General features: G+C 39.8%; 2 protein-coding genes across 11 annotated transcripts in view; both read left to right on the top strand.

Moving 5' to 3' along the window:
• The window catches only part of SLC35G2 (solute carrier family 35 member G2), a 111,129-nt gene extending 95,646 nt beyond the window's left edge, over positions 1-15,483 (top strand). For all 4 annotated transcript variants that reach the window (XM_072792624.1, XM_072792621.1, XM_072792622.1 and 1 more), the window contains exon 2: positions 14,039-15,483. In XM_072792624.1, the coding sequence (XP_072648725.1) occupies positions 14,057-15,295 (1,239 nt within the window). In that variant the 5' untranslated portion in view covers positions 14,039-14,056 and the 3' untranslated portion in view covers positions 15,296-15,483. The remainder of the gene's footprint in view (positions 1-14,038) is intronic.
• Positions 15,484-20,734: 5,251 nt separating this feature from the next.
• NCK1 (NCK adaptor protein 1) overlaps positions 20,735-24,637 on the top strand; it is a 76,598-nt gene continuing 72,695 nt past the window's right edge. Inside the window, exons 1-2 of one of the 7 annotated variants that reach the window (XM_072792626.1) lie at positions 20,783-20,880; positions 21,575-21,719. The gene's annotated coding sequence lies outside the window, so the exon portion shown is untranslated. Of the gene's footprint in view, positions 21,017-21,110; positions 21,280-21,574; positions 21,720-24,637 lie in introns of those variants that run through there. The other 6 variants (XM_072792625.1, XM_072792627.1, XM_072792632.1 and 3 more) reach the window with 6 other exon arrangements.

Genomic DNA, 24,637 nt, shown 5'->3' with positions numbered 1-24,637 from the left:
ATTCTATGATTGAAGGTATAATCAAAGAATGAGGGTGGGCATCTAAATTAGATGGAGGTAAGAGGAAGGCCTTGGGAAATTTTCCAGAGAAGGTGATATTTAATTTGAGCCTTGAAGAATGAGAAGGAATTTACGAGGTGAAAAGCAGAAAAGAGTATCCCACAAAGAAGGAATAGCATATGTAAAAACCCAGAGGCATGAAACAGCATGACATTTTGAAGGAGTTTCTTATAGTTTGAAATAGCCAGAATTTTTGTGCATGTGGAAGACATGCAGAGGATGAGGCTGTGGTAATTAATTTTATGTGTCAGCTTGTCTGGTCAAAGACAATTTTACATGTTTCTGCGAAGGGGTCTTTGGAGGAGATTTATGTTTAAATTCCTGGAATTGAGAAATTGGAAAGATTGCTTTCCACAGTGTGGGTGGGTCTCATCCAATCAGTTGAAGGCCTTAATAGAAAAGAGTACTATCTGCTGAGAAGAAGGGAATTCAGACTATTTGAACTTGAACTGCAAACAATCTTCCCCGGGGTTTTCAGCCTGCTGGCCTACCCTGAAGATATTGGTCTTGTCAGGCACCAAAATCACGTGAATTAATTTCTTTAAAAAAAACTCTATATATGTATACCTCACTTATTGCACATTGCTTTAGTATGCTTCACAGATAGTGTTTTTTGTTTTTTATAAATTGAGGTTTGCAGCAACCCTGTGTCTATTGGTGTCATTTTCCATACAATATTTGCTCACTTCATGTCTGTGTCACATTTTGGTGATTTTCACAATATCTCATTTTCATTATGGATATATTTGTTATGGTGATCTGCGATCAGTGATCTTTGATGTTACTATTGCAACTGTCTCGGGGTTCTATAAACTGTGTCCACATAAGATGGCAAATGTAATCAGTAAATGTCGTTTGGCTTCTGACTGCTCCATTTACTAGTTGTTCCCCCATCTTTTTCTCCTCAGGCCTCCCTATTCCCCGAGATACAACATTAAAATTAGGTTAACTAATGACCCTACAATGGCCTGTAAGTGTTCATGTGAAAGGAAGAGTCACATGTCTTTTACTTAAAGGCTGTGAGTGATTAAGCTTAATGAGGAAGGGATGTTGAAAGCCAAAGTAGACTGTAAGCTAGGCCCCCTGTGCCAAAAAGTTAGCAGAGTGGAGAATGTAGAGGAAAAGTTCTTGAAGGAAATTAAAAGAGCTACTCCAATGAACACACAATGATAACAAGGCAAGACAGCCTTATTGAAGGAGAAAAAAAGAGGGAGGACTAGGTCATTCTGGGCAAATAGAATAATGTGAAAAAACCCTAGCATGTATTGAGCAGTTGATAGGTGCCAGATACTAAGTGTTTTGTGTGTACTAACAGATTTATTTATTTACTTACTTACTTATTTGAGGGAGAGAGAGAGAGAGAAAGAGAGAGCGAGCGCGTGCATGTGAGCAGGAGCAGGGGCAGATGGAGAGAGGAGAGGCAAAGAATCTCAAGCAGACTCTGTCCTGAGTGCAAAGCCTGATGCAGGGCTTGATCCTATGACTCTAGATCATGACCCAAGCTGAAACCAAGAGTCAGACACCCAACCGACTGAGCCACCCAGGCTCTCCCATATTAACTGATTTAATATTCTCATTCTACCCTACCAGGTAATAATATCATTATTGCAATTTTCAGAAGAGGAAATAAGTGAAGAAGTTACATAAGCTGCCCAAGGTCACATATTTATTAAGTTCTGTAGCTAAGATTCAAATCCAGGCAGTCTGGCTTCAGTATCCATTTTATTTTGTTTTAAATGTCCAACCCTATGCTTCTCTCTCTTCTTTAGTCATACAGCAGTGCATGGATTCATTAAATCGTGAAGCCAGAAAGGCCCTTATATAATCCATCAGGTGGTTCTTGTACATGAAAATTACACATTAGGATTACTAGAGAGGTTTTACTTATTTTAGAGATTTTATTTATTTATTCACGAGAGACACACAGAGAGAGAGGCAGAGACATAGACAGAGGGAAAAAGCAGACTCCCTGCAGGGAGCTCAATGTGGGACTCGATCCCTGGACCTGGGATCACACCCTGAGCTAAAGACAGATGCTCAACCACTGAGCCACCCAGGCATCCCTACTAGGGAGGTTTTAAAAAATGCTAGTGCTTGGGGTGCTTTTTCTAAAACTTAAGATTTGTGGTAAAATATGCATAACACAAAAATTACCATATTTGCCTTGTTTAAGTGTATAATTCAATGTCATTAATTACATTCACAGTGTTGTATGACATCACTATGATTTCCATTTTCCTTACCCCAAACAGAAATAATTCCCCATTTCCCCTCCTCCCAGCACCTGGTAACTTCTAATCTATTTCCTCTTTTTATGAACTTGCCTATTCTAAATACTTAAGTGGATTATACAATAGCTATCTTTTTGTGTCTGGCTTAATTAGCATACTTTCTTTAAGATATGTTCGGATTACAGTATATATTAGAACTTCATTCCTTTTTATGGCTGAATAATATTTGTATGAATGTACTACATTTTCTTTATTCATTCATCTCTTGGGGCACATTAGTTGTCCTCCCCTACTCCCAATCCTTGCCCACCAAACATGCTGGAGGAACCACTACTTTTTTTTTTTTTTTTTTTTTTTTTTAAGAGACGGGGTGGATGGGCACACGCGGGCAGCAGGGGGAGATAAAGAGACAAGGAGAGGGGCAGAGGGAGAGAGAGAATCCCAAGCAGGCTCTGTACCCAGTATAGAGCACAATGCAGGGCTCATCTCACAACCCTGAGATCATGACTTGAGCCTGAACTGAAATCAAGAGTTGGATGCTTAACTGACTGAGCCACCCAGGCACCCCAGGAGCCACTACTTTTTAAAACCTAGTATTGTCACACACAAAGAGAGTAAAATGACAAGAAGAGGCAGAAGCTGAGTATCAAGTGGCACAGGGAAAAGGCCCAGAGGAGTGAAAATATGTACAATTAGCTTGGATGACAGGAAGCCAGGTTTTAGGGTGAGATTCTCAGTGGCCGGAGTGGTCATGCGATTGAGATTTTTTTTAAAAAAAGATTTTAGGGATCCCTGGGTGGCGCAGCGGTTTAGCGCCTGCCTTTGGCCCAGGGCGCGAACCTGGAGATCCAGGATCGAATCCCACATCGGGCTCCCGGTGCATGGAGCCTGCTTCTCCCTCTGCCTGTGTCTCTGCCTCTCTCTCTCTGTGACTATCATAAATAAATAAAAATTAAAAAAAAGGGATCCCTGGGTGGCGCAGCGGTTTGGCGCCTGCCTTTGGCCCAGGGCGCGATCCTGGAGACCCGGGATCGAGTCCCACGTCAGGCTCCCGGTGCATGGAGCCTGCTTCTCCCTCTGCCTGTGTCTCTGCCTCATTCTCTCTCTCTGTGTGTGTGACTATCACAAATAAATAAAAAAAAAAAAAAAATTAAAAAAAAAAAATTAAAAAAAAAAAGATTTTATTTATTCATATGAGAGAGAGAGAGAGAGAGAGAGAGCGCGCGAAGCAGAGAGAGAAGCAGGCTCCATGCAGGAAGCCCGATGTGGGACTCGATCCTGGGATTCCAGGATCATGCCCTGGGCCGAAGGCAGGCACTCAACCGCTGAGCCACCCAGGTGTCTCGAGATTTTTCTCCTCCTTTCCATACAGATATTTTGTCATCATCACCCCTATTATCTGTCAGAGAACTTATGATTTCAGGAAAGTGAAAATAGTCTTGTCTATTCTGAGGGCAGAATGTGATTCTGGGAGTGATGATGCTTCATTTAAGGCAACAAAATAAGTATTTTTCATGAGATCATTTACATGAATTAAGTGGTAGCTACTCCTGGGCTAGAATGTCAGACAGGGCTCCTGTGGGGGATAGGAGTAAAGTTAAGAAGCTAAGGTAGGGAAAGAGGGAGGGGATTGTGAAGAGGAAAAGAGAGAAAAGTAAGGAGGAGAGACTCATTTTGGGTGCTGTGTGACAAAGTTCTAGACAACCCCCTGGGACAAATTCAACAATAGAACCTACTGACCTGGGATCCCTGGGTGGCACAGCGGTTTGGCGCCTGCCTTTGGCCCAGGGCGCGATCCTGGAGACCCGGGATCGAATCCCACGTCGGGCTCCCTGCATGGAGCCTGCCTCTCTCTCTGTGACTATCATAAATAAATAATAAATAAAAATGAAAAAAAAAAAAAAAAAAGAACCTACTGACCTGGCTCTACATCTCCTACCTGGTGCCCTTCACATAGAATGTGTTCAGTAATGTCTACCAAATTAGTTTCCTCGAGTACCTTCTTTTACCTCCTTTTATCTTTTGATTTAAAGTGAGGGAGGCCATTAGTTTTCTCCAAATTTTTAATGCTCCACCCCTCCCCAATGCTCCCCTACTGCTAAACTTCCTAAGGTTTCACTTCCTCTCAAAGCTGGGTTGAGCCATGTTTAGTGCTTAGCACATTATCTGTGAGATGTAAATATCAATATGTCTGGCTATTGGGGATCCCTGGTGGCTCAGCGGATTGGCGCCTGCCTTTGGCCCAGGGCGTGATCCTGGAGACCCGGGATCGAGTCCTGCATCAGGCTCCCTGCATAGAGCCTGCTTCTCCCTCTGCCTGTGTCTCTGCCTTTCTCTGTGTGTCTTTCATGAATAAATAAATAAAATCTTAAAAAAATATATGTCTGGCTATTGAAACTTCCATCTTCCCTTCTGTTTTCACTGAATTTTAGAGCCATTCATTTTGCCTTTCTTTATTCTATTTGATTTCCCATTCTTGCTTTTTTATCCTATTTGATTGTTTCTGTTAGACTGCTGAAAATATTGTCATGATGTCTGGCTAAATCAAGGTCTTCTTTGTCTTCCTAGTCTCTCTCTGATAGCTTATTGCAAAGATGCTTTAATCTAAATGTTACAAAAGGGGACATAATTATTTGCCTTATTATTTTTTTCCTAAGAGAGATGTGGTGGACTGTTGTTTGTCAAGCAATAATCTGATGCAGTATGAGTGGTATTTTTATTGAAAGTTCTACCGTTACATGTGGTATATATGTCCTAAGTAATACATCTGACTTAGAATGATTCTGTCTAGAATTTGCCTTGAAATTTAATTTTATATTTTTATAGAGGTAATATTCAATTGGCTTACCATAGGAGACTACTAGGCTGCATGTCTCTTCTTTTATTATTTATTCTTCTGTTGAATTTGCCTATGAGGAGTTCCTATATAATCTGAGTATTTGATTGAACTTTTGTACCATTAACGTTACTTATAGCCCCTACTTTACATCTTCATAAACTGTTCAGATTCATGATTTGATTATTAACTTGGTTCATTTTGATTATTTACCACCCACATGCAACATTCTGATTATCTCACCTTCTAAGAAAGACAAACATTCAACTCCTCATGATAAATTCTTCACTTCCTAAGTATGCCTGATTTAAGAAAGGGCATGTCCTTTACTTTCTACTCTGTTTTTTTCTCCCTTATTATAAATGTTCTCGTCTTTCAAGCTCTATTAGTTTACTTAAGAATTTTCTGGTTTGAGAGGTGGGAGCTCAGAAGCACGTTCTTTTTCCCCTAGAGCAGTGTACCTTTATGCAAAGATACAGGCTCAAAGAGTATTTTTTTTTTTTAATCAAAGAGTATTGAAGTACAAGCAAACTTAAATACTTCCTCTATCTTCCTGATCTTTAATTGTTGCAGTGGGGAAGAAATAAGAATCCCTACTCAAAGAGGAGTGTTAAGGGGTATGTCAGCCAGGGTTCAGCCTAAGGATGGGTAGAATCATGCAGATAGTCTTTTTTTTTTTTAAATTGGAGTTCTATTTGCCAACCTATAGCATATCACCCAGTGCTCATCCCATCAAGTGCTCGTCACCCAGTCACCCCATCACCCCGCCCACCTCCCCTTCCACTACACCTTGTTCATGTCCCAGAGTAGGAGTCTCTCCTGTTCTGTCACCCTCATTGATATTTCCCACTCATTTTCTCTCCTTTCCCTTTTGTTCCCTTTCACTATTTTTTATATTCCCCAAATGAATGAAACCATATAATGTTTGTCCTTCTCTGATTGACTTACTTCACTCAGCATAATACCCTCCGGTTCCATCCATGTTGAAGCAAATGGTGGGTTATTCATCATTTCTAATGACAGAGTAATATTCCATTGTATACATAGACCACATTTTCTTTATCCTTTTATCTTTCGATGGGCACCGAGGCTCCTTCCACAGTTTGGCTATTGTGGACATTGCTGCTATAAACATTGGGGTACAGGTGTCCCGGCGTTTCACTGCATCTGTATCTTTGGGATAAATCCCCAGTAGTGCAATTGCTGGGTTGTAGGGTAGCTCTATTGTTAGCTCTTTGAGGAACCTCCACACGGTTTTCCAGAGTGCATGCTGATAGTCTTTGGGGCCTCAGAATATGGGCCCCTTTTCATCAACTTGGAGGGAAGAGTGGCTTCTCTCAACAGGTCTCAGGAGGTGTATTATTTAATAGCACAGAACCTGTGCAGTCCTGATGTCTCATGATATCCTGGAAAGGTGGTTGTTGTGTCCTCCCTTTTAGGTGATCAATTAGGTATAATCTTTCCATTTTTACTCAGGGACAACACTGTCCAAGCAAATTGGGGTATTAAGGTATCTTAGGGCTAGACTGCTCAGGTATAATGTAGTAACCTATCAGTGCTTTATAAATATTTATTTAAAAGCCAATTTTATTCATAGGTTTTAAGTATCACATTAGTACTTACAGTTATAATCAAGTTGTAGTAGCTAGATTTTTAGCTAAGACATTAAAAAAAAAAAGATTTTATTTATTTACTTGAGAGAGACAGGCAGAGAGCACCAGCAGGGGGGCAGGACAGAGGGAAAGGGACCAGCTGACTCCTTAATAAGTGGGGAGCCTGACACCGGCCTCAATCCCAGGACCCTGAGATCATGACCTAAGCTGAAGTCAGAAGCCTAACAGCCTGAGCCACCCAGCTGCCCCTATAGCTAGGACTTGTTACCATTACAGGGATCATCCTGGTAACTAAAGAACTCCCACTGTCAAGTAACATTTGCTTTAGGTACCATAAAGGAATTGTCCCAAGAATTCCTACCTAGACAGTAGGGATGTCAGTGTTAATTTTCATAACCGTAGGAGAGAGCTGACTGTGGGCCTTATGATGGAGAATGTAACTTAAGAAACATTGCCTCTTTTGGATAAAAATATTGGTTTCAGGCTTGCCACACTGAATTATCCCCATTGTTCAAGCAGACATCAAATTGTGTATCCTTTTAATCCATTTGTGTTGAGCATTTCAGGTTGATACATTTGTAGCCAGGCAGGCTGGTCCTCTGGTCCTATTGTTTCATATTCTCTCTACTTAGCTGAGTTGTTCTACACAACTGAAACATACACCTCTGCCTTGGAGGGCACTTTCTCACATAAATCTTTGTCAGAGGAGCTTGGAGTGATGAGATTAGTTCAGACCCTTTGTCTCTGGGAGGAAGGAGTAGAGTTGGCACATGGTCAGAACCAATAACTTTGAACAGGTGGTAGAAAGTTGTGATCACTGAACTGCAGTGTCTTACATGGGAGATATCAAAATAGTAGAAGTGTGAAATCATTAAAAAGACATTGAGTTTGAAGAGGGTTGAATCAAAAGATCCCAATAATTACCCTCTAAAACTCTATATCTTAAAATAAATATAATTATTACTCTAGTTGGCAGAGCCAGAATCCAAAACCAACATTCCTGACTTCTAAATTTCTTTTTTTGTTGTTGTTAAATATTTTATTTATTTACTCTTGAGAGAGACAGAGAGAGAGAGAGGCAGAGGGAGAAGCAGGCTCCCTGTGGGAAGCCTGATGTGGGACTCAATCCGAGGACCCCAGGATCACGATCTGAGCCAGAGGCAGATGTTCAACCACTGAGCCACCCAGGCACCCCTGACTTCTAAATTTCTTATCTCTAGAAAATATTTTTTCTTCTCCTCTTTACTTGATAAATTGTTACATATGCATAAAGTTAATTCAGGTATTCTTTTCACTGGGAAACTTGCTAAGACTGCCTCATATTTGGGTTAGGTGTTTTTTGTAAGTGCTCCAGCAGCTCCTTGAACTTCATGTAGCTTGCATTATTAACTTCCTAAAATATTACATTTGACTTTACTTGTTTCTTCCATAGTCTGTGAGCTCTATGAGAGCAGAGACCACTCCTGTTTTATCTTCATATTTATAGAGCCTAGCATGGTACTGGGCTTATGATACCTCATAATTCTTTGAAATGAATACATGTTGACTTAAATGTGCAAAAATGTAGGAACTAGTCAGGATTTCAGGTTCTGTTTAATAAGTTGTATTCATGAAACCTGAAATTAAATGAAAACTAGAGAGACTGGAGAAGATTTTTATGTATCTCTTTAGTATAACATGGTTTTGGGATCAGTGGGACACAATATAATATTAATAGTGTTGAGAAATACCTGGAATATGTCTATCATAGACTAATCCATTGACAGAAAAAAACAAAAATTACACAGTGCAAAAAATAATTTAAAGTATGCAGTTGGAGGGGCACCTGGGTGGCTTAGTGGTTGAGTGTCTGCCTTCGGCTCAGCTCATGATCCTGGGGTCCTGGGATCAAGGCCCATATCAGGCTCCCCACAGGAACCCTGCTTCTCTCTCTATGTCTCTGCCTCTGTGTGTCTCTTATGAATAAATAAAATCTAAAAATAAAGTATGCAGTTGGACTAGGATTAAATACACTAATATATGCATAACAGGATGTAGAATAAAGCTTTGGAATTAGCATCCATGATCCTAAAATGGAGAGTAAAATGTTCCTCTCCCTCACCCTCCCTACTTTTTTATTAAGTAGGCTCTATGCTGATTGTGGAACCCAATGTGGTACTTGGACTCATAACCCTGAGATCAAGACCTGAGTAGAGATTAAGAGTTGAACACTTAGCCATTTGAGCCACCCAGATGCCCCAAAATGTTCCACTTTCAAAAGTCCATCAATTAAGGCCAGATACAAGAGGCTTTTAACTTTCACTGAGATCACTATTCCTTCCTATACTATACTGGGGAGGTCAGTGGGGTGTTCCAGTTATCTACTGCAGGTACCAAATCACTCCAAAGCTGAGTAGCTTAAAACAATAATCATTTTATTGTCTATCATAGTTTCTGTAGATCAGGAATTTGGAAAGGACTCAGCAGGGAGATTCTGACTCAGTGTCTCTTAACTTGAAGTCACATGAGTGGCTACAATTGGAACAGCAGGGGGCTGGAGCAGCTGGAGGGGGTATGCCCAGGCATTTTTTTTCTCTTAATGTAGTCTCAGGACCATTCCATATGGTTTCTATACATGGGCTAGTTTGAGCTTCCTCATACCTTGGACTCAGAGCAGTCAGACTGCTTATCTGTTGGCTCAGAGCTCCAAGCACAAGTATTGCAACTAGGAAGGCATAGCTACGTTACTTTTTATGACCCAGCCTCAGAAGTCACAATGTCACTTCTTCCATACTCTATTGGTTAAAACTGTTACAAAAGCCAACCTATTTTTAATGGTATGGGATATAGACTCTACCTCTCTATTTAATAATGTCAAATTCACATTTAAGAAAATCCCAAACACGTAGTATGGGAGATACTGGATTTGTGGTTCTCTTTGGAAAATACAATCTCTTCACAGGGGTCATGTTATCTGTTATGGGTCTTTGGTTTAAGAAAAATGTCAGGGCATCCCTGGGTGGCTCAGCGGTTTAGTGCCTGCATGGAGCCTGCTTCTCCCTCTGCCTGTGTCTCTGCCTCTCTCTCTCTCTCTCTCTCTCATCTGTGTCTATCATAAATAAATAAATAAATAAATAAATATTTTTTTAAAAAAAAGAATTTACCTTTAAAAAAAAAAAAGAAAAATGTCATACTTTTTCCTTATGGGAAAAGGGAGGGGCAAGTCCTCCCTTATAGCTGAGTGTGAAGGATACCAGATCATTATGTGCAATAATTGAGTGTGCCTTCTCATTCTCCATTTGGAAATTGTTTAGACAGCACATTTTAATTTGCCCTTTGCTTGCTTCAATAAAGAAAAATACAATTGGAGAGAAGGGGCAGTGGCAAATTGTTTGTACACTCACTGGAGTGATAAGGATATGTGAGTTTCCTGGGGCCAAGTGGATACTATTGGTGCCTGCCCAAGAGAGCTGTCTACCAGGCAAGAGGACCAAGCTGCAAAAATCTGTGGGCCATAAGCCCTAGGGCAGAAGGCACTCTTACATCAGTGATTTATGCATTGGGGAGGCCTTATAAAATTTACCCAAGATAGCCTACATTTGGATATGTACAACCTAGAGAGTATCAGTGATCTATCAGAGTTAACAGAGAAACAAAGACAATAATCAAGGAGTTAATTCCAGTGTTATCAGAGTCAGGGTTCAACCTAAGACCCAGAACCAGTAAGAGATTTATTACAAGAAATTGGCTAATATAATTGTGGGGGCTGAATAAATGAGTCTGAAGTCTTTAAGGCAGGCAGTTAGGAAGAGAAGATTCAAGAGCATGTTGGAACCCCATGACCACAGGCAGAAGCTTGTTGCCCACAGGTAGTAAGGAAAAGATCATGAGTAGGCTGGAACACCAAGGGCAACTTGTTTGGAATTTCCAATCCCAAGAAAAGCCCATGCCCTCTTTTAAAGGGCTCACTCAATCAGGTCAGGTCCATACAAAATAGAGTTCCTTTTGATTAACTTAAAGTCAACTGATTAGGGCCTTTTTTTTTTTTTTTTTTTAAGAGACAGAAAGGTTGCATGTGAATGGTGGTGGGGCAGGGGTGTGAGGCAGAGGTAACAGCAGAGTCTTATGCAGCCTCCAGCATAGAGCCAGATATGGGGCTTGATCTCAGGACTCTGAAATCATGAGTTGAGCCGAAAATGAGAGCTGGAGGCTTAACAAACTAAGCTACCCAGGTGCCTCTGATTAGGGACTTTTATCATATCTGCAAAATACCACCATAGCAACACCTGGATTAGTGTTTGATTAAATGACTAGGGAATGTCGTTCAGCTCAGCCAAGTTTATACATCAAAAAGCTATCACACAACAGCAGCCATTATAAAACGTGTCTGTTTCCTTTTCCTTTCTCCCTGTGCTAAAACACTGGAGGAGCTAGAGCCTAAAATAGGGAGATGAAGGAGGGATCCCAGAGGCAGATTGCATTGCCCTTGTGCAGATTCCAAAGGGAGGGAATGAGAGGAGTAAAATGGCAGACCACATCCTCTCTCTATCCATGTCCCTAGAGCTACAAATCTGGCCTGCGATAGGGAAGGGGAAAGCTTTGAATGGATAGAAGACAAAATTTTAACAATAGATAGCACATGAGAAGTTATGGGTTCTTTTTTTCTTTTTTAAGATTTTATTTTTTTGTTCATGAGAGACACAGAAAGAAGGCAGAGACATAGGGCAGAGGGAGAAGCAGAGGGAGCCCAATGGGAGACTGAGCCCAAGGCAGATGCTCAACTGCTGAGCCACCCAGGTGTCCTGAAAAGTTATGTATTCTAACAGAGATGTCAGCAAGACACTTGCTGACTAGCAGAAAGGAGATTTTAACATAGCAAATTTGGGTACAACCCCACTGAGTTGAGACAGCTAAATAATAAAATGATTAGATTATAAAATTAGGGGAACTACTGCAGATGTTAGACAAAGAAGAAAAAAAAAAAGGCTATAGAGTGGCCAGGGAAAGCTTCTTTCTCAAGGGCAAAATTTGGACTGGCCCTTCTTAAAAGATGAGCAATGTTTAGAAAGTTGGAGTAGAGAAAACTAGTGAGAATAAAGACTTGGAGAAATGACATGTACGTGTGGGGAGTGACGTCAGGGAGGGCACTGGACTGATCACAGCCAAATATTAAGGAGCCAAATATTGAAAGGGGCTAGATGTGAGGCAAAGTCTGGAGAGCCAGGCACGAGAGCTGACATTCAGTGAGGTTGCCAGGAGGAAATCACTATAAATTCTTAAATTGGGAAAGCTTAAGGGAAGTTTTTGTTTTGTTTTGAATCTTTTGAAAACAGATTAAATAATAATATAGATAATATATCTATCTATATATTCCTATATAGGAATAATATATTATATTATAAATAATATATTAATTATAATTATATTATAATATATAATCATATATAATTATGTATATAATATGATTATATAATAATAATATTCATATATTGGAATAATATAGACAGACTTTATGGCAGAAGGATTGGGGCTAGTTAGGATGCTGTTGCAATATTCTATATAGGAATTCACAATAAGAAAGGAAAAATCTGAGAAATATCCCAAAGACAAGAACAGTAAGACTGATGACCAAATGAAAATGTGACAGCAGAAAAGACAATTCAGAGTATTCCTTGGTTTCTAGCTTGGGGAACTAGAGAAATGAAGGTATTGCAAACATAAATGAGGAGGTTAGGGAAGGCAAATCTATTTGGGAGACCAAGACTATTTAATCTGGGATTATTGAAGCTGAAGTCAAATTTGATACAAATTGGAAGAAAAGAGTATCAATTAGCTTCATAGTAATATTCAGGAAGGACTGCAAGTAGGAGGTCCAGGCTAGGAAAATGAAGAACTTGAGGCACAGGCAGTGTTTTTTTAAATGGCTTTTTCCAACTGAAGATGGTGTCATTTAGCAGAGAAAAGAGTAAAGAGGAATGAAACAGTTGGCTACCCAGCTGGTGTCAAAGAACAAAATAGGATTTGATTTGTAGACCATGGTTTAAGATCCTAGAACTGGTGAGTTTTTGGCAAGGATGGGGGTATGTCATAAGGAGGAAAAAATAAAAAATAAAAAGGTTTACTCTTTTTTTTTTTTTTTTAATGGGAGGAATCATTGGGAAGAAAGGAAATTGTTCTTAGAAAAAAAGAAAACACACAGGAAAGATAACTGAATGAACAAATACAAGTTTTGGAGACAGAATAACAGTGTAGAAGACACCTAGTGTTTTAAGAAAGGTCAAAGGTGAAAGGATGCTGGATTCTGTTAACATTTACTGAGGTTCTTTATATGTATCATCTCATTTAATCCATACAACAAAGCTTTTTTCTCACTTAACAAAATGTCATGGACATCTTTCTGTGTCAATAAAGATTTGCATCGTCATTTTTAATGGATATATATAGCATAGTATTCCATTGTATGGAATTATGGTAAGCTGCAATGAACCCTTCTATTCATACATTTTTTCTACACTTTTTTGTATGCTCTTTTTCTTAGCAGATGAACACCTTGTTTTAGTTTGCAATTTAATTTTTTCAATATCGTGATTCAAAAATAAAAATACAAAAATGTACATAGTACAAATGTTTTCTTCCATTCTTGTTCCCTATTCCACCCTTACTTTGTATCTTTCCATAATTCCTTTATGTTATATAAGCATATACAAATACATATTATTTTTTCCTTTTTTAAACACATAAGTGATCATATCTTTAGGATAAAATCTCAAGTGATATTGCTGAATTAAAGGGTAATTTTAGTTAAAATCTTAATTTTTCTAATTTTGGTCTATCTATATACCTGAACATGTATGGTTTGGTATTATTGTACGGAGAGTCCAGAATAAATATTTAAAAGACTATACTTTGTGCAATAAAGCTAATTGTGATATTATACAGACTTTGGACTTCTTCATTTAAAATTCATAATATAAACAAAGGAACACAGTGAAAAGGAAAGTTCTTATCTAAGTTATTTACTTTTCTGTGTTTTTCTTATTGGATGAGTAGAGAAACATAGGAATGAAAAGATGGAAAAATATGAGTTGTTGGTGGTGTAAAGATAAGAAACAGAGCTGAATGAGATACAAAGAATAAGCTGAATGAGGGGCAGACAATTTCATTGGGCCTCCTACATCTGATAAGGCATATTGCTAGATCTCTTCTTACTCCTTTTTTTAAAACTACTATTACAACCTCTATGTGATTAGAATAGAAATTAAAACTAAATTTCAACTGAATGAATATGTACATTTGTCTCTTTTTTTTTTCTTAAATAGAATTGATTATCTGAAGAAATGGATACTTCTCCCTCCAAAAAATATCCAGTTAAAAAACGGGTGAAAATACATCCCAACACGGTGATGGTGAAATATACTTCTCATTATCCCCAGCCTGGGGATGATGGATATGAAGAAATCAATGAAGACTATGGAAATTTTATGGAAGAAAATCCAAAGAAAGGCCTGCTGAGTGAAATGAAAAGAAAAGGAAGAACTTTCTTTGGAACCATGGACACTCGACCTCCACTAACAGAAGACCCAATGACCAATGATATTGGACAATTCCAGAGCTTTGCAGAAAAAAATATTTTTCAATCCAGAAAAATGTGGATAGTGCTGTTTGGATCTGCTTTGGCTCATGGATGTGTAGCTCTTATCACTAGGCTTGTTTCTGATCGTTCTAAAGTTCCATCTTTAGAGTTGATTTTTATCCGTTCTGTCTTGCAGGTCTTATCTGTGTTAGTTGTGTGTTACTACCAGGAGGCCCCCTTTGGACCCAGTGGATACAGATTACGACTCTTCTTTTATGGTGTATGCAATGTTATCTCTATCACCTGTGCTTATACATCATTTTCAATAGTTCCTCCCAGCAATGGGACCACTATGTGGAGAGCTACAACCACAGTTTTCAGTGCCATTTTGGCTTTTTTACTTGTAGATGAGAAAATGGCTTATGTTGACATGGCTACAGTTGTTTGCAGCATCTTAGGTGTTTGTCTTGTCATGATCCCCAACATTGTTGATGAAGACAATTCTTTATTAAATGCCTGGAAAGAAGCCTTTGGGTACACTATGACAGTGATGGCTGGACTGACCACTGCTCTTTCTATGATAGTGTACAGATCTATTAAAGAAAAGATCAGCATGTGGACTGCACTGTTTACCTTTGGTTGGACTGGGACAATCTGGGGAATATCTACTATGTTTGTTCTTCAAGAACCCATCATCCCATTAGATGGAGAAACCTGGAGCTATCTCATTGCCATATGCGTCTGTTCCACTGCTGCATTCTTAGGAGTTTACTATGCCTTGGACAAATTCCATCCAGCTTTGGTCAGCACAGTACAACACCTAGAGATTGTAGTAGCTATGGTCTTGCAGCTTCTAGTGTTACACATATTTCCGAGTGTCTATGATGTTTTTGGAGGGGTAATTATTATGATTAGTGTTTTTGTCCTTGCTGGTTATAAACTTTATTGGAGGAATTTAAGAAGGCAGGATTATCAGGAAATACTAGACTCTCCCATTAAATGAATGCTTGATTATTATCTTGTTAACATTTAGTTATTAATAGGTACACTGCCATTTTAATGTTTACCTATAAATGTCTTGTGTTGTATAATTGACAGAGTGCTATATAATATATAATTATGCAGATGTAGACATTTGTTCTACTCTAATATGTTAAAAAACAAATATTAAATATGTGAAACATGATGAAACTGTGTCTTTATTGTAAATAACAAAAGGTAATTGTCGTAGGAGAAATGTTAACTTTCATCACTAAAGAATATAATACTTGAGGAAATGACCTCTTTCAGATGGAACTCCTGTGGCCCTATACAAATGTTCATGCCCAGTGTTCTACAAATGTTTAATAAGAATTCTTCAATATTCAAAAATCTTCATTGGTGAAAAGTACATGATAAGGTGAAATGCTTAATACCTAGCCCTGTTTTGTCACCCACTTACATTAGAAACTAGAGGTGACTGGGTTGGGTAAGGGAGCTTGAGTTGAAGCAAGGAAGAGGGAACAAAGGAAAACAGCTGTTTTTTCAATGACTATAGTGGTTGTCCTACTTTCAAATAGGCAAGTGGTCTTTCCTTTGCTATGGCTACATTAGGTAATGTGTAGGAAATGGAAGTAGGGAGAAGACTGGATTCTTGACAGCTCTACTTGGTCTATGGCACGTTGTTCATGATGTTGGGAAACTTAATATTGGGGCAGGGTCTGTTTATCCTTAGTTTTACAGATCTTTTCCAAAACTGCCCTTGTTTATGATTTTGTAGCAAGTACACGTGTGAGCTATATAGTAAAGGTACTCCTTACCCCTGGCAAAAGACACTAACAGGAATCACAGTATAACAGAAAACTGATACAACATGGTAACTTGAAATTCTTTTCAAAAGGGCATAAAAACCAGTAAAACCATATAAAGTAGCATTGATTTGGATCTAATTTTGGCAATTTTTACTAGTTTAGTACCACAAATGTTGATTATGGTTATTAAGCTATTGTTGTTGTTATTGAGCTATTGTAGCTCCAAATTCAGTCTTCTATACTTTCTTCTGTGATGCTATGGTTCAGACCCCGCGAACTACATTTTTCCTATGCTGGCTGGTCTCCTACTACATTCTACCAAAAAAGGGCATTAGAGGGAGACTGGAAGACAGAGAAGGAGGGAAAGGATTTTGTCCTTTCCATTTTTTGCAGTTTCTGTCACTGTTACCCCAGCAATAAGCAACAATAGCCCTTTGGTCCAGCAGCAGTAACTGATACCAGCCTTGAGCTTCTTTTGGCAGTCCTCTATCCCCTAACCAGCCTCATCATGGCCCTCTCAGTAGGAGGACCAGCTAAACAGCATCCTTTCTGGGATCTGAGCCATAGCTCAGCTGGGTCATTCTTCTGAGCTTCTGAGACTTTATAGTCCAACCTTGACCTCTCTTTTTCACTTACCGTAACGGTGGTAGCTGCTCCATACAGTTACCACCTCTGGGCTACTACAGTGTTCCCTTTTTGCTTTTTTAGTCTATCAATACCCAATACTAGAATCTTTCTGTTGTAATATCTTGTGGTTTCTAGTTTCTGTCATCTTGACTAATATGTCTCTAAACCTTCCCCAAAAGAGCCCATAATCATTAGTAGGGTATCTGGGCTTTTGGGAAGAAGTTAATATTTAGATTTTCCAGGAATTACCAGACACTGGCTCTCAATTATCTAAATTGAGGAAATTATCCAAATTGAAACACAGAAAGCAAAATATTTGAAAAAAAAAAAATATGAACAGAGTCTGGAATGACCTGTACTAGCAACCAAGAAGTCTAGCATAAGAGTAAATGTAGTCTCAGAGGAGGAAAGGAAAAGGGGCATAAAAAAATATTCGAAGAAATGTTGGCCAAAACATTTCTAAATTTGATAAAAGGAAACTACAATATCAATCAGCAATCCACAGATCCAGGGAAATAAGTGAACCCCAAGCAGCATAAATACAAAGAAAACCACACCTATAAACATAGTACAACTGCTGATAAAGAAAACTTTAAAAGCAGCAAGAAAAAACACATATGACATATAAGAAAACAGTAAGACTTAACAGCTAGCTTCTCATCAGAAACATTGGAAGCCAAAAAATTACAGAATGACATCTTAAAGTGCTGAAAAAACCCCTTGATGGCTTCTTACTGCCTATAGGATAAAGGATAAAGTCCTTAACTTCTATAAGCTGCTATTGCTTACATTTCTAATCATCATCTGCTCTAGCAATATTGTGTAATAAAACTTTTTAATTGTGTAATGCAGGCCCCTCTATGTGGAAAACCTATCTCTTCTTTGCTTATTTGCCTGACTAGCCTGACCACACAACTCCCCCTGTAATTTACTATCCCCCTGTATATATCTATGTAGCTGTATTAACTATATTAACAATAAATATATTTAAATCTCATTTTCTGACACTGGATTGAGCTCTTTTCAGTTAAGATTGATCTTTAGACCTATTATAGTGCCTACCACAGAGTGGACTCAATAAATTTTTGTTGAATTAATTCCCATAAAGGCATAACAGTACTTAGTCCAGAAATTAAATTTAGTTACCACTGATTTTTATACTTCATAGTCAAGCTTGTGATTAGTTACTTCTTGTTGATTAGTAAGTAGGGCTTTTTTGTTGTTGCCCTGAACAGTTCTACCTGGCAGTGATGCTAAACCAGATCATTCTTTAATCATTTCTAACTATAAGCTATCAAGTTTCCTAGGAAAGATTGGAGGCTCATTTTCCCCATTTCATATCTTCCCAAATCCTTTCCTTTGGGATTAATGAAATGAGCTGCCTGCGTGTGTTTATCCCAGACAGATTAGCTATCCCTATTCAAAGCCCCATTTCCAGTCCATAGGTTGTAAGTTTTGGTCTAAATATTATTGTCACCTGATTCTGGCTAGTCTCTGGTCCACTCAGCACTAATTAGCAGGGTTTGAGCACTAATTAATTTGGTTTGAGTTCTATTAAAAGAAAGGAAGAAGAAGCCATGTGTTTATTTATGTTTGGAAGTTGGGGAGACAGGGTGTATAAAAGGAAGTCTCTGGGACAACTCCCACCCCATAAAAACATGTACTCCATTCCTTCTAAGTCACTATCCTACAATTTCATACATGACTTTTGCATACTACCCTTCTACCCAATGTTTTGTTTCATTGCTATTTCTTTTTTATCTTCAATTACTTCTCCTTTTCATATTTTTGAGCTTTTTTTTTTTTAAGATTTCCTGGTAAGAATGATGATGAGGAAACTTGAAGGAAAACTAAAAAGAAAAAAAAAATGTTTATTGGGAACTAAAAACCCATTTAAAAGAAAACTCCCTTATTTCTTCTATTGCATAAGTAGGTGGCACACAGTAGTCAAGAGAGCTAGATCAAAATCTTGTGAAGGGTCTGTTCAGACCATTGGTCCATTCAAAATACATACTCCCTTACAAAATAAAATTTAAACTTATGACTTCAGCATATTTTTCTGGGTTTATTTTCCCCACTTAAGGCAGTGGTATGGGCTACCTGATGGCAAGAACCACTTTCCCTGTCATATTCATATTAATACTCCCTAAACCATTACATGTTAAATATGTAAGTAGAATTGAACTGAGCCAGGTTTTGCTAACAGTTTGTTGTATGATTTTGGAGAAACCGTTTTCACCTCTGGACAATCATTTCTCCAGCTTAAAAAAAAAAAAGGAATATAATAGCATCTCAATCAACAAACTTTATAAGATGTATCAACAAATAAAACTACTGTATTAGCTTGAGCTGCCAACAACAGAAATTTAATTTCTCCTGATAATGGAAGTTGCACCTCTGGACAATCATTTCTCCAGCTTAAAAAAAAAAAAAGGAATATAATAGCATCTCAAATCAACAAACTTTATAAGATGTATCAACAAATAAAACTACTGTATTAGCTTGAGCTACCAACAACAGAAATTTAATTTCTCCTGATAATGGAAGTTGAAGCCCCATATCAGCGTGCCAGCGTGGTCAATTACACGCGAGAGCTCTCTTCCAGGTTTCTCACTGTCCTTTAGGATTAAGGCCTCACTCTTACCTCAGCTGATCTTAAGTACCTCCTAAAGGCCGTATCTTCAAATACAGTCACATTAGGAGTCAGAGCTTCAGCACATGAATTTTGGGAGGGGACAAACTCAGTTCATAGCAGTTCATGATAAAATATGCAAAGGTATTTAGACCCTTAGAGTAAATCTGAAGTTCACTTACATTATTCGCTTTGGATGCTAATAATGGGATGCAGACATAGGGTAGCTGTGGCCCAGAGTTTCGTGGTTTACTTGGCCAGTTAACTTGAAGCCAGGAGGGGGTCCTAGGTGATTTGTGCTTGACCTTGTGATCCCAAATAATGGCAACCAAACCACATTCATCAGCACTGAAATGAATAATATCGAAGTTAAAAGCAAAAAAAGTGTGAATCCTTGGGACTTCCAGTCAGGGTCAGGGTTAGAGAAGGGAAAGGATGATTGATGTATTAACGCCTTAAAACGATATTTACTAAACACCTATTATGTAGTAGGTAGTGGGGGAAAAATAATACTGACATGGTTCCTGACTTGAGGAATTTACCATCTAGGTAGGGGTGCGTACAAACTCAACAGCTCGTTTGGGAAAAACACCTCCGCTCCAGGAAAGGGATCTAACTCAGCAGGCTTTCCTGACAAGGGGACGCCTAAGGGGAGCGGAGCCACAGACATGGTTCAGAAGAAGGAGGCAGGTCGGGGTAAGGGGCTGTGGTACTAGCGCGGGGAGAACCCACTCCTTGATGACCCGGCAGGTGGCTGGGGCTGGGCCGCTAAGAACGCGGGCGGGCACACTTGGCACCGCAGGTCATTGTCCTCCTCACAGCACGGCTAACGCAGCTGAGACTGGAAGCTCTCCACGCACCCAGGCACTTGGAAGGCCCCCAGGCTCAGCTTATTCCGGGCTGTGGCTCAAATTAACCACACATCTTACATTTTTTCTCTCAGGTTCCCATTTCCAGGCCTTTTGGTTTGTTTTTCGTTTTCTCCCCGTCCGTAAAAACCTTTCGTTGGCAAGAACCTCTTCGAGTGCAGAAACCAGGAGGAAGCTCCCAGAACAGCTGGGGCTGAACCAGGGAGGCGGCAATGTCTGCCGTGGAGTCTCTACCGTGCGCTGGGGAGGAAGGCCCAAAGTAACCGGCTAGAGCTGCCGGAGACAGAAACCACCACAGCGAGGGTCAGGCCAGGCGCTTCCCAGCCTCTCGCTCGCTCTCCGCAAACCGCCTCAGCTTGCTCCACGCCCAGCCCAGCCCAGCCCAGCGCTTGATTGACAGGCGGACCCGCCCAATCCGAGCGCGGCGCAGACAGGTCTCGCTTCAGGGATAGGAGGGCAGGGAGCAAGGGAACCAATCGGATTGTGCCGGGAGGGGGTTTCCTGCCCGCGCGGGTCCGCCCACGGCCTCCCGGCCAGTCGGCGTCGGAGCCCCGCCCGCCCGCCGCGCGCGTCCCGCCCCTCTCCTGAGAGCTACGCGGCGGCGGAGCGGAGGCCTCGTGCCGTAACGGCCATCGCGGCGGCCGCGGCGGTCTCCCTGTCCCCTCCTCAGGTGAGCTGGGGCCGCACGGGCCCGGCAGAGGGAAGGTGGGACGCTCCTGCCGGGAGGCAGACGCACAGCCAGCCTTCCGTCTCCCCGTGCGTCCACACAGCCTGCTACTGGCTGCGTCGCTTCTTCCTCTTCTCTGGTGAAGTTAGCCCCCCGGGCGCCGTCTGCCGGCCCAGAGCTGAGCCGGAGGGGGCGGGGAGGCCGCTCGGCCGGGCCTGGGCGTTTGCATCGTGGCTCCGCGCGACCCTCTGGCCGGTGCCCCGGGCGGCGCAGCCCCAGGCCTCGCTCTGGCCGGCAGCTCCTGCCGGGCTGGGAGGTCGAGTGCGCGGCGCTCGAGCCCCCCTGCTTTTCCTCCCTAAAAAAGTCCTGTCGCCTGTTGTGGCGTAATCCGAGGCCGGGAAGGTAGGGACGTGGTAGAGGAGGGAAGGGGTGCGCTCACTTCCAGCTCTGCTGGAGGGGAGGGAGCCGCAACCGGTGCTGAGGGTGGACATCCTTGGGATGTGCCCTGTGCCCCTCCCCCCACCCCCCAGCAGTTTCTCTCATTCTCGGGAAATCTGGGTTATTTTAATCGTAGGGACCTGCTGTAGTGTTTCGTACGTTTGCTTGTTGCTTTGGCTGTGAGCTTTTGACTTAAGTAGAATATATCTGGTAAAAAAAAAAAAATCTCAATAGTTGGTTTTGTGACTTTTTTTTTTAGGTGTTTCCATAAAAAGTTAAATTTGCCTTTCGAAGCTCGGGAAGCTGGATTTTGTTTAGGGCTGAGAACTGGAACATCATAGGCGCTCAGTTAAGGTCGAACGGATGAGCTGGTCACCTAAAAATAATTCTACCCGTTAGATTTGGTAAGGAAACAGGAGTTAGGGAAGAATGAAGTTGAGAATTTTTCGAATCCTGTCAGATTGGTGAGCAAAGAAGCTCGGTGTCTGGTCAAAACGGGTAAACGTTGCAAGAGGTATTCATTTTTTAAAAGTCTTACTTTGGTAGATTTATGAAAAACCAGCCTTACAATTTACTAAGCACCTGGAGAGCACTATTCCTAAAATCTCAATCTTCAGCGAGGTCACAAAGTAAATGAGGGAAATTATCCAAGAAGAAAAGGTTTTGTTTGTTTGAGAACTGTCAGTTAATATTCGGTTCTTAAATAGGCTCTCTTCCACAATTTGATAGTATCTCAAGAAATATGCATTGGTTGGTTGATAGTAAGTTTCATTCCATCTTGATCATAGACTCTGGAATTTTCTTTTTTGGGAAAATTGTGATCTGGAGAAATTAGCTATAATATCTGCAGACATTCGCAGAGTGCTCAAGACTCAGCTGTGTTTGTTCACATATTAAACTTTAAATTGTTCGCTTTATTTTTCTACACATTATCTTTTAGTCCGGATTTTACTAGTGCTTTCAGGTCCATGTAAATAACATTAAAAGCATACACAGAATGTTTTGTTAGATACTGAATGGTACTTTCTGGGTTTTTTTTTTTCTTTTGGACCTTTGAGAATTTTCTTGCCAAAAAGCTCAAGGTAGATTTAATGTGATTATTGTAATAAATCACTTGTCAGGAAGACTTTAATAAATAGAGTATACAGTCCATTTTTTTACATCATAGTGTCATCGTTCAATAACTTTTACTATTTACTTACCTTCATAATATGGAAAAATACCAAATATTTTCTACATCAGAAGACTAAATGATTAGTTATTTAGTCGATGAGTAAAATTGGAGGAAATTCATGAAATCACTAAGCATTTGAGAAATTCTTAATAAATACTTGAGTGTGCTGTTTTAGGAAGACAACTGATATTTATTTATTTAAAAAGTTTGTTTAGAGAGAGCGCTGGCCTGCACACATGGATGAGGGAGAGGGGGAAAAGAGAAAATCTCAAGCAGATTCCCTACTGAGCACAGAGCAAGATTGGGGCTGGATCTCATGACCCTGAGTTCTTTTTTTTTTTCCTTAAATGACCCTGAGTTCTTGACCTGAGCTGAAACCAAGAGTGGTCACTCAATTGACTGAGCCAGGGCACCTAAGGAAGACAGCTGATATTTAAAGATTATTTAATTAAAGCAATAATTCTATCTGGATGATCCTCATTTTACTGATTCCATAGGCTGACTTTGTTTTAGTAGTATTACGCTTGCAGGTACCCAGACACAAACCTTGATTTCTGTCTTTGACATCCTTTATCCACAAAGCATTGGCTAATTTTTGTCAGCAAGTTTTTGGAAATTTTTTTGAGATACTTTTCCACTAGATTGTAATTGTATTTTCTGCCTACCTTTTCTCCCTACTTAGTATGTCCTGCCTTCCGTCTTCATCTTAAAATCACATTTCCCCATCTGCCTCACTGTGAAACCAGCGGTAGCGCCCTGTTATCTACAAAATATACTTCAGAATTCCTACTCTTCTAATATTCTGCTCAAAACTTTTTTTCTTATGACCGCACTATTTCTCTATGGGAGCTGTCCATTCTAAACCAATCTCTCATTCTTATTTAGACTTTGTGTTTTTCTACGTATGCATCTGTTGAGAATTTGATTGCCTCTTGGTAGCCTGCCTATTCATTAAAAGAAATCTCCTCGGACACACAAACCCTCTCCCTGCCCCAAATTACCAAAGTAGCAAATGAAGTCATTTTATCGAGGTTTCATTTTTGGTCCTGAATTCAGTGCAGCCTTCCAGATCTTTCTGTTTTGTGTATTGTTGCTTTCCTTTGAACCCATACCCCTTACTGTTTCATCATTCCTTTGGTTTTTTTAAGCTTATGTGGGCTTGTGTCATTATATTATGGAACAATGCTGTGGGAACATTGGAATTACAACTTTTCGTTTTATAGGTAAGGAAAATGAAATCCATATAGAATAACTACTCTGAAATTCACACATCTAATGATAGTGGGCAGACCTGGAATTCACACCTTGATTTTCTAACTCAAGGTCTGTGTATTCTTTAAAAAACTTTTTTTAATGTGTATTTCTTAGGAAGCTATACTACTTTTCATCTCTTGGAACGCAGTTTTGTATTGTTTGGTTCACATTACTTTGCATTTTTGTGTCTATGCCTTCTATAGATTCAAAACTTCTATGTAAGGGCAGTGGGATCTTCATGACTTGGATTGTTTAAATCATTAAAACTGATTTAAAGTCTTTTTCTATGGTTGTTAGATGCATTAAAAAAACATTTACAAAAATAATATTGTCATCTCTATAGTTGAGACTGATTCATTAAAAAGTAAATGGAAAAAAATGTAAATGGATCTCTTAGAATTTTTACTACTGGAGTTTTAGTTTGTTTGAATCTCTTGATTTAAAGAGTGAATATTTGGGTGCTTTCAAAGTAGACGGGAAAATTGCAGTGGTTTGGAGGAAACTGGTAGGGTTTATCACATAACTAAATTTAATCATCTAGCTAAATGTTCTTTTTCTCTTTTAAGTTCTTAGAACAGCAACACTTTTTTACATTTTGCTACTTTGTCCTCTTGTTCATCTGTCAGAAACCCGATTATTGAGCAATCTGTTTGTTGAGCAAAATATTCTGAAAACATTTGTTCCATTTCAGGAGTCAGAGAGCTTTTATATATTTGCTCTTGACATTTTTTTTCTTAACTCTTAAGTTTCTGTTACTAGCAGCAGCATAGGGTTGCCTCCCCCCTCCCCCTTTTCTGTAGCAAGAGTTGGCTATGTAGGTATCAGGTGAAATATTTCTGGAAGGAATGTTTTACTCTTTTGGCTTTAAACAGATTGGAAGCTCTTTTTTTTTTT

Source organism: Canis lupus, chromosome 22 (assembly GCF_048164855.1).
Source record: "Canis lupus baileyi chromosome 22, mCanLup2.hap1, whole genome shotgun sequence".
Lineage (NCBI taxonomy): Eukaryota > Metazoa > Chordata > Mammalia > Carnivora > Canidae > Canis > Canis lupus.
The sequence above is the reverse complement of the archived record's forward strand: the minus strand, read 5'-3'. Positions and strand labels throughout refer to the sequence as shown.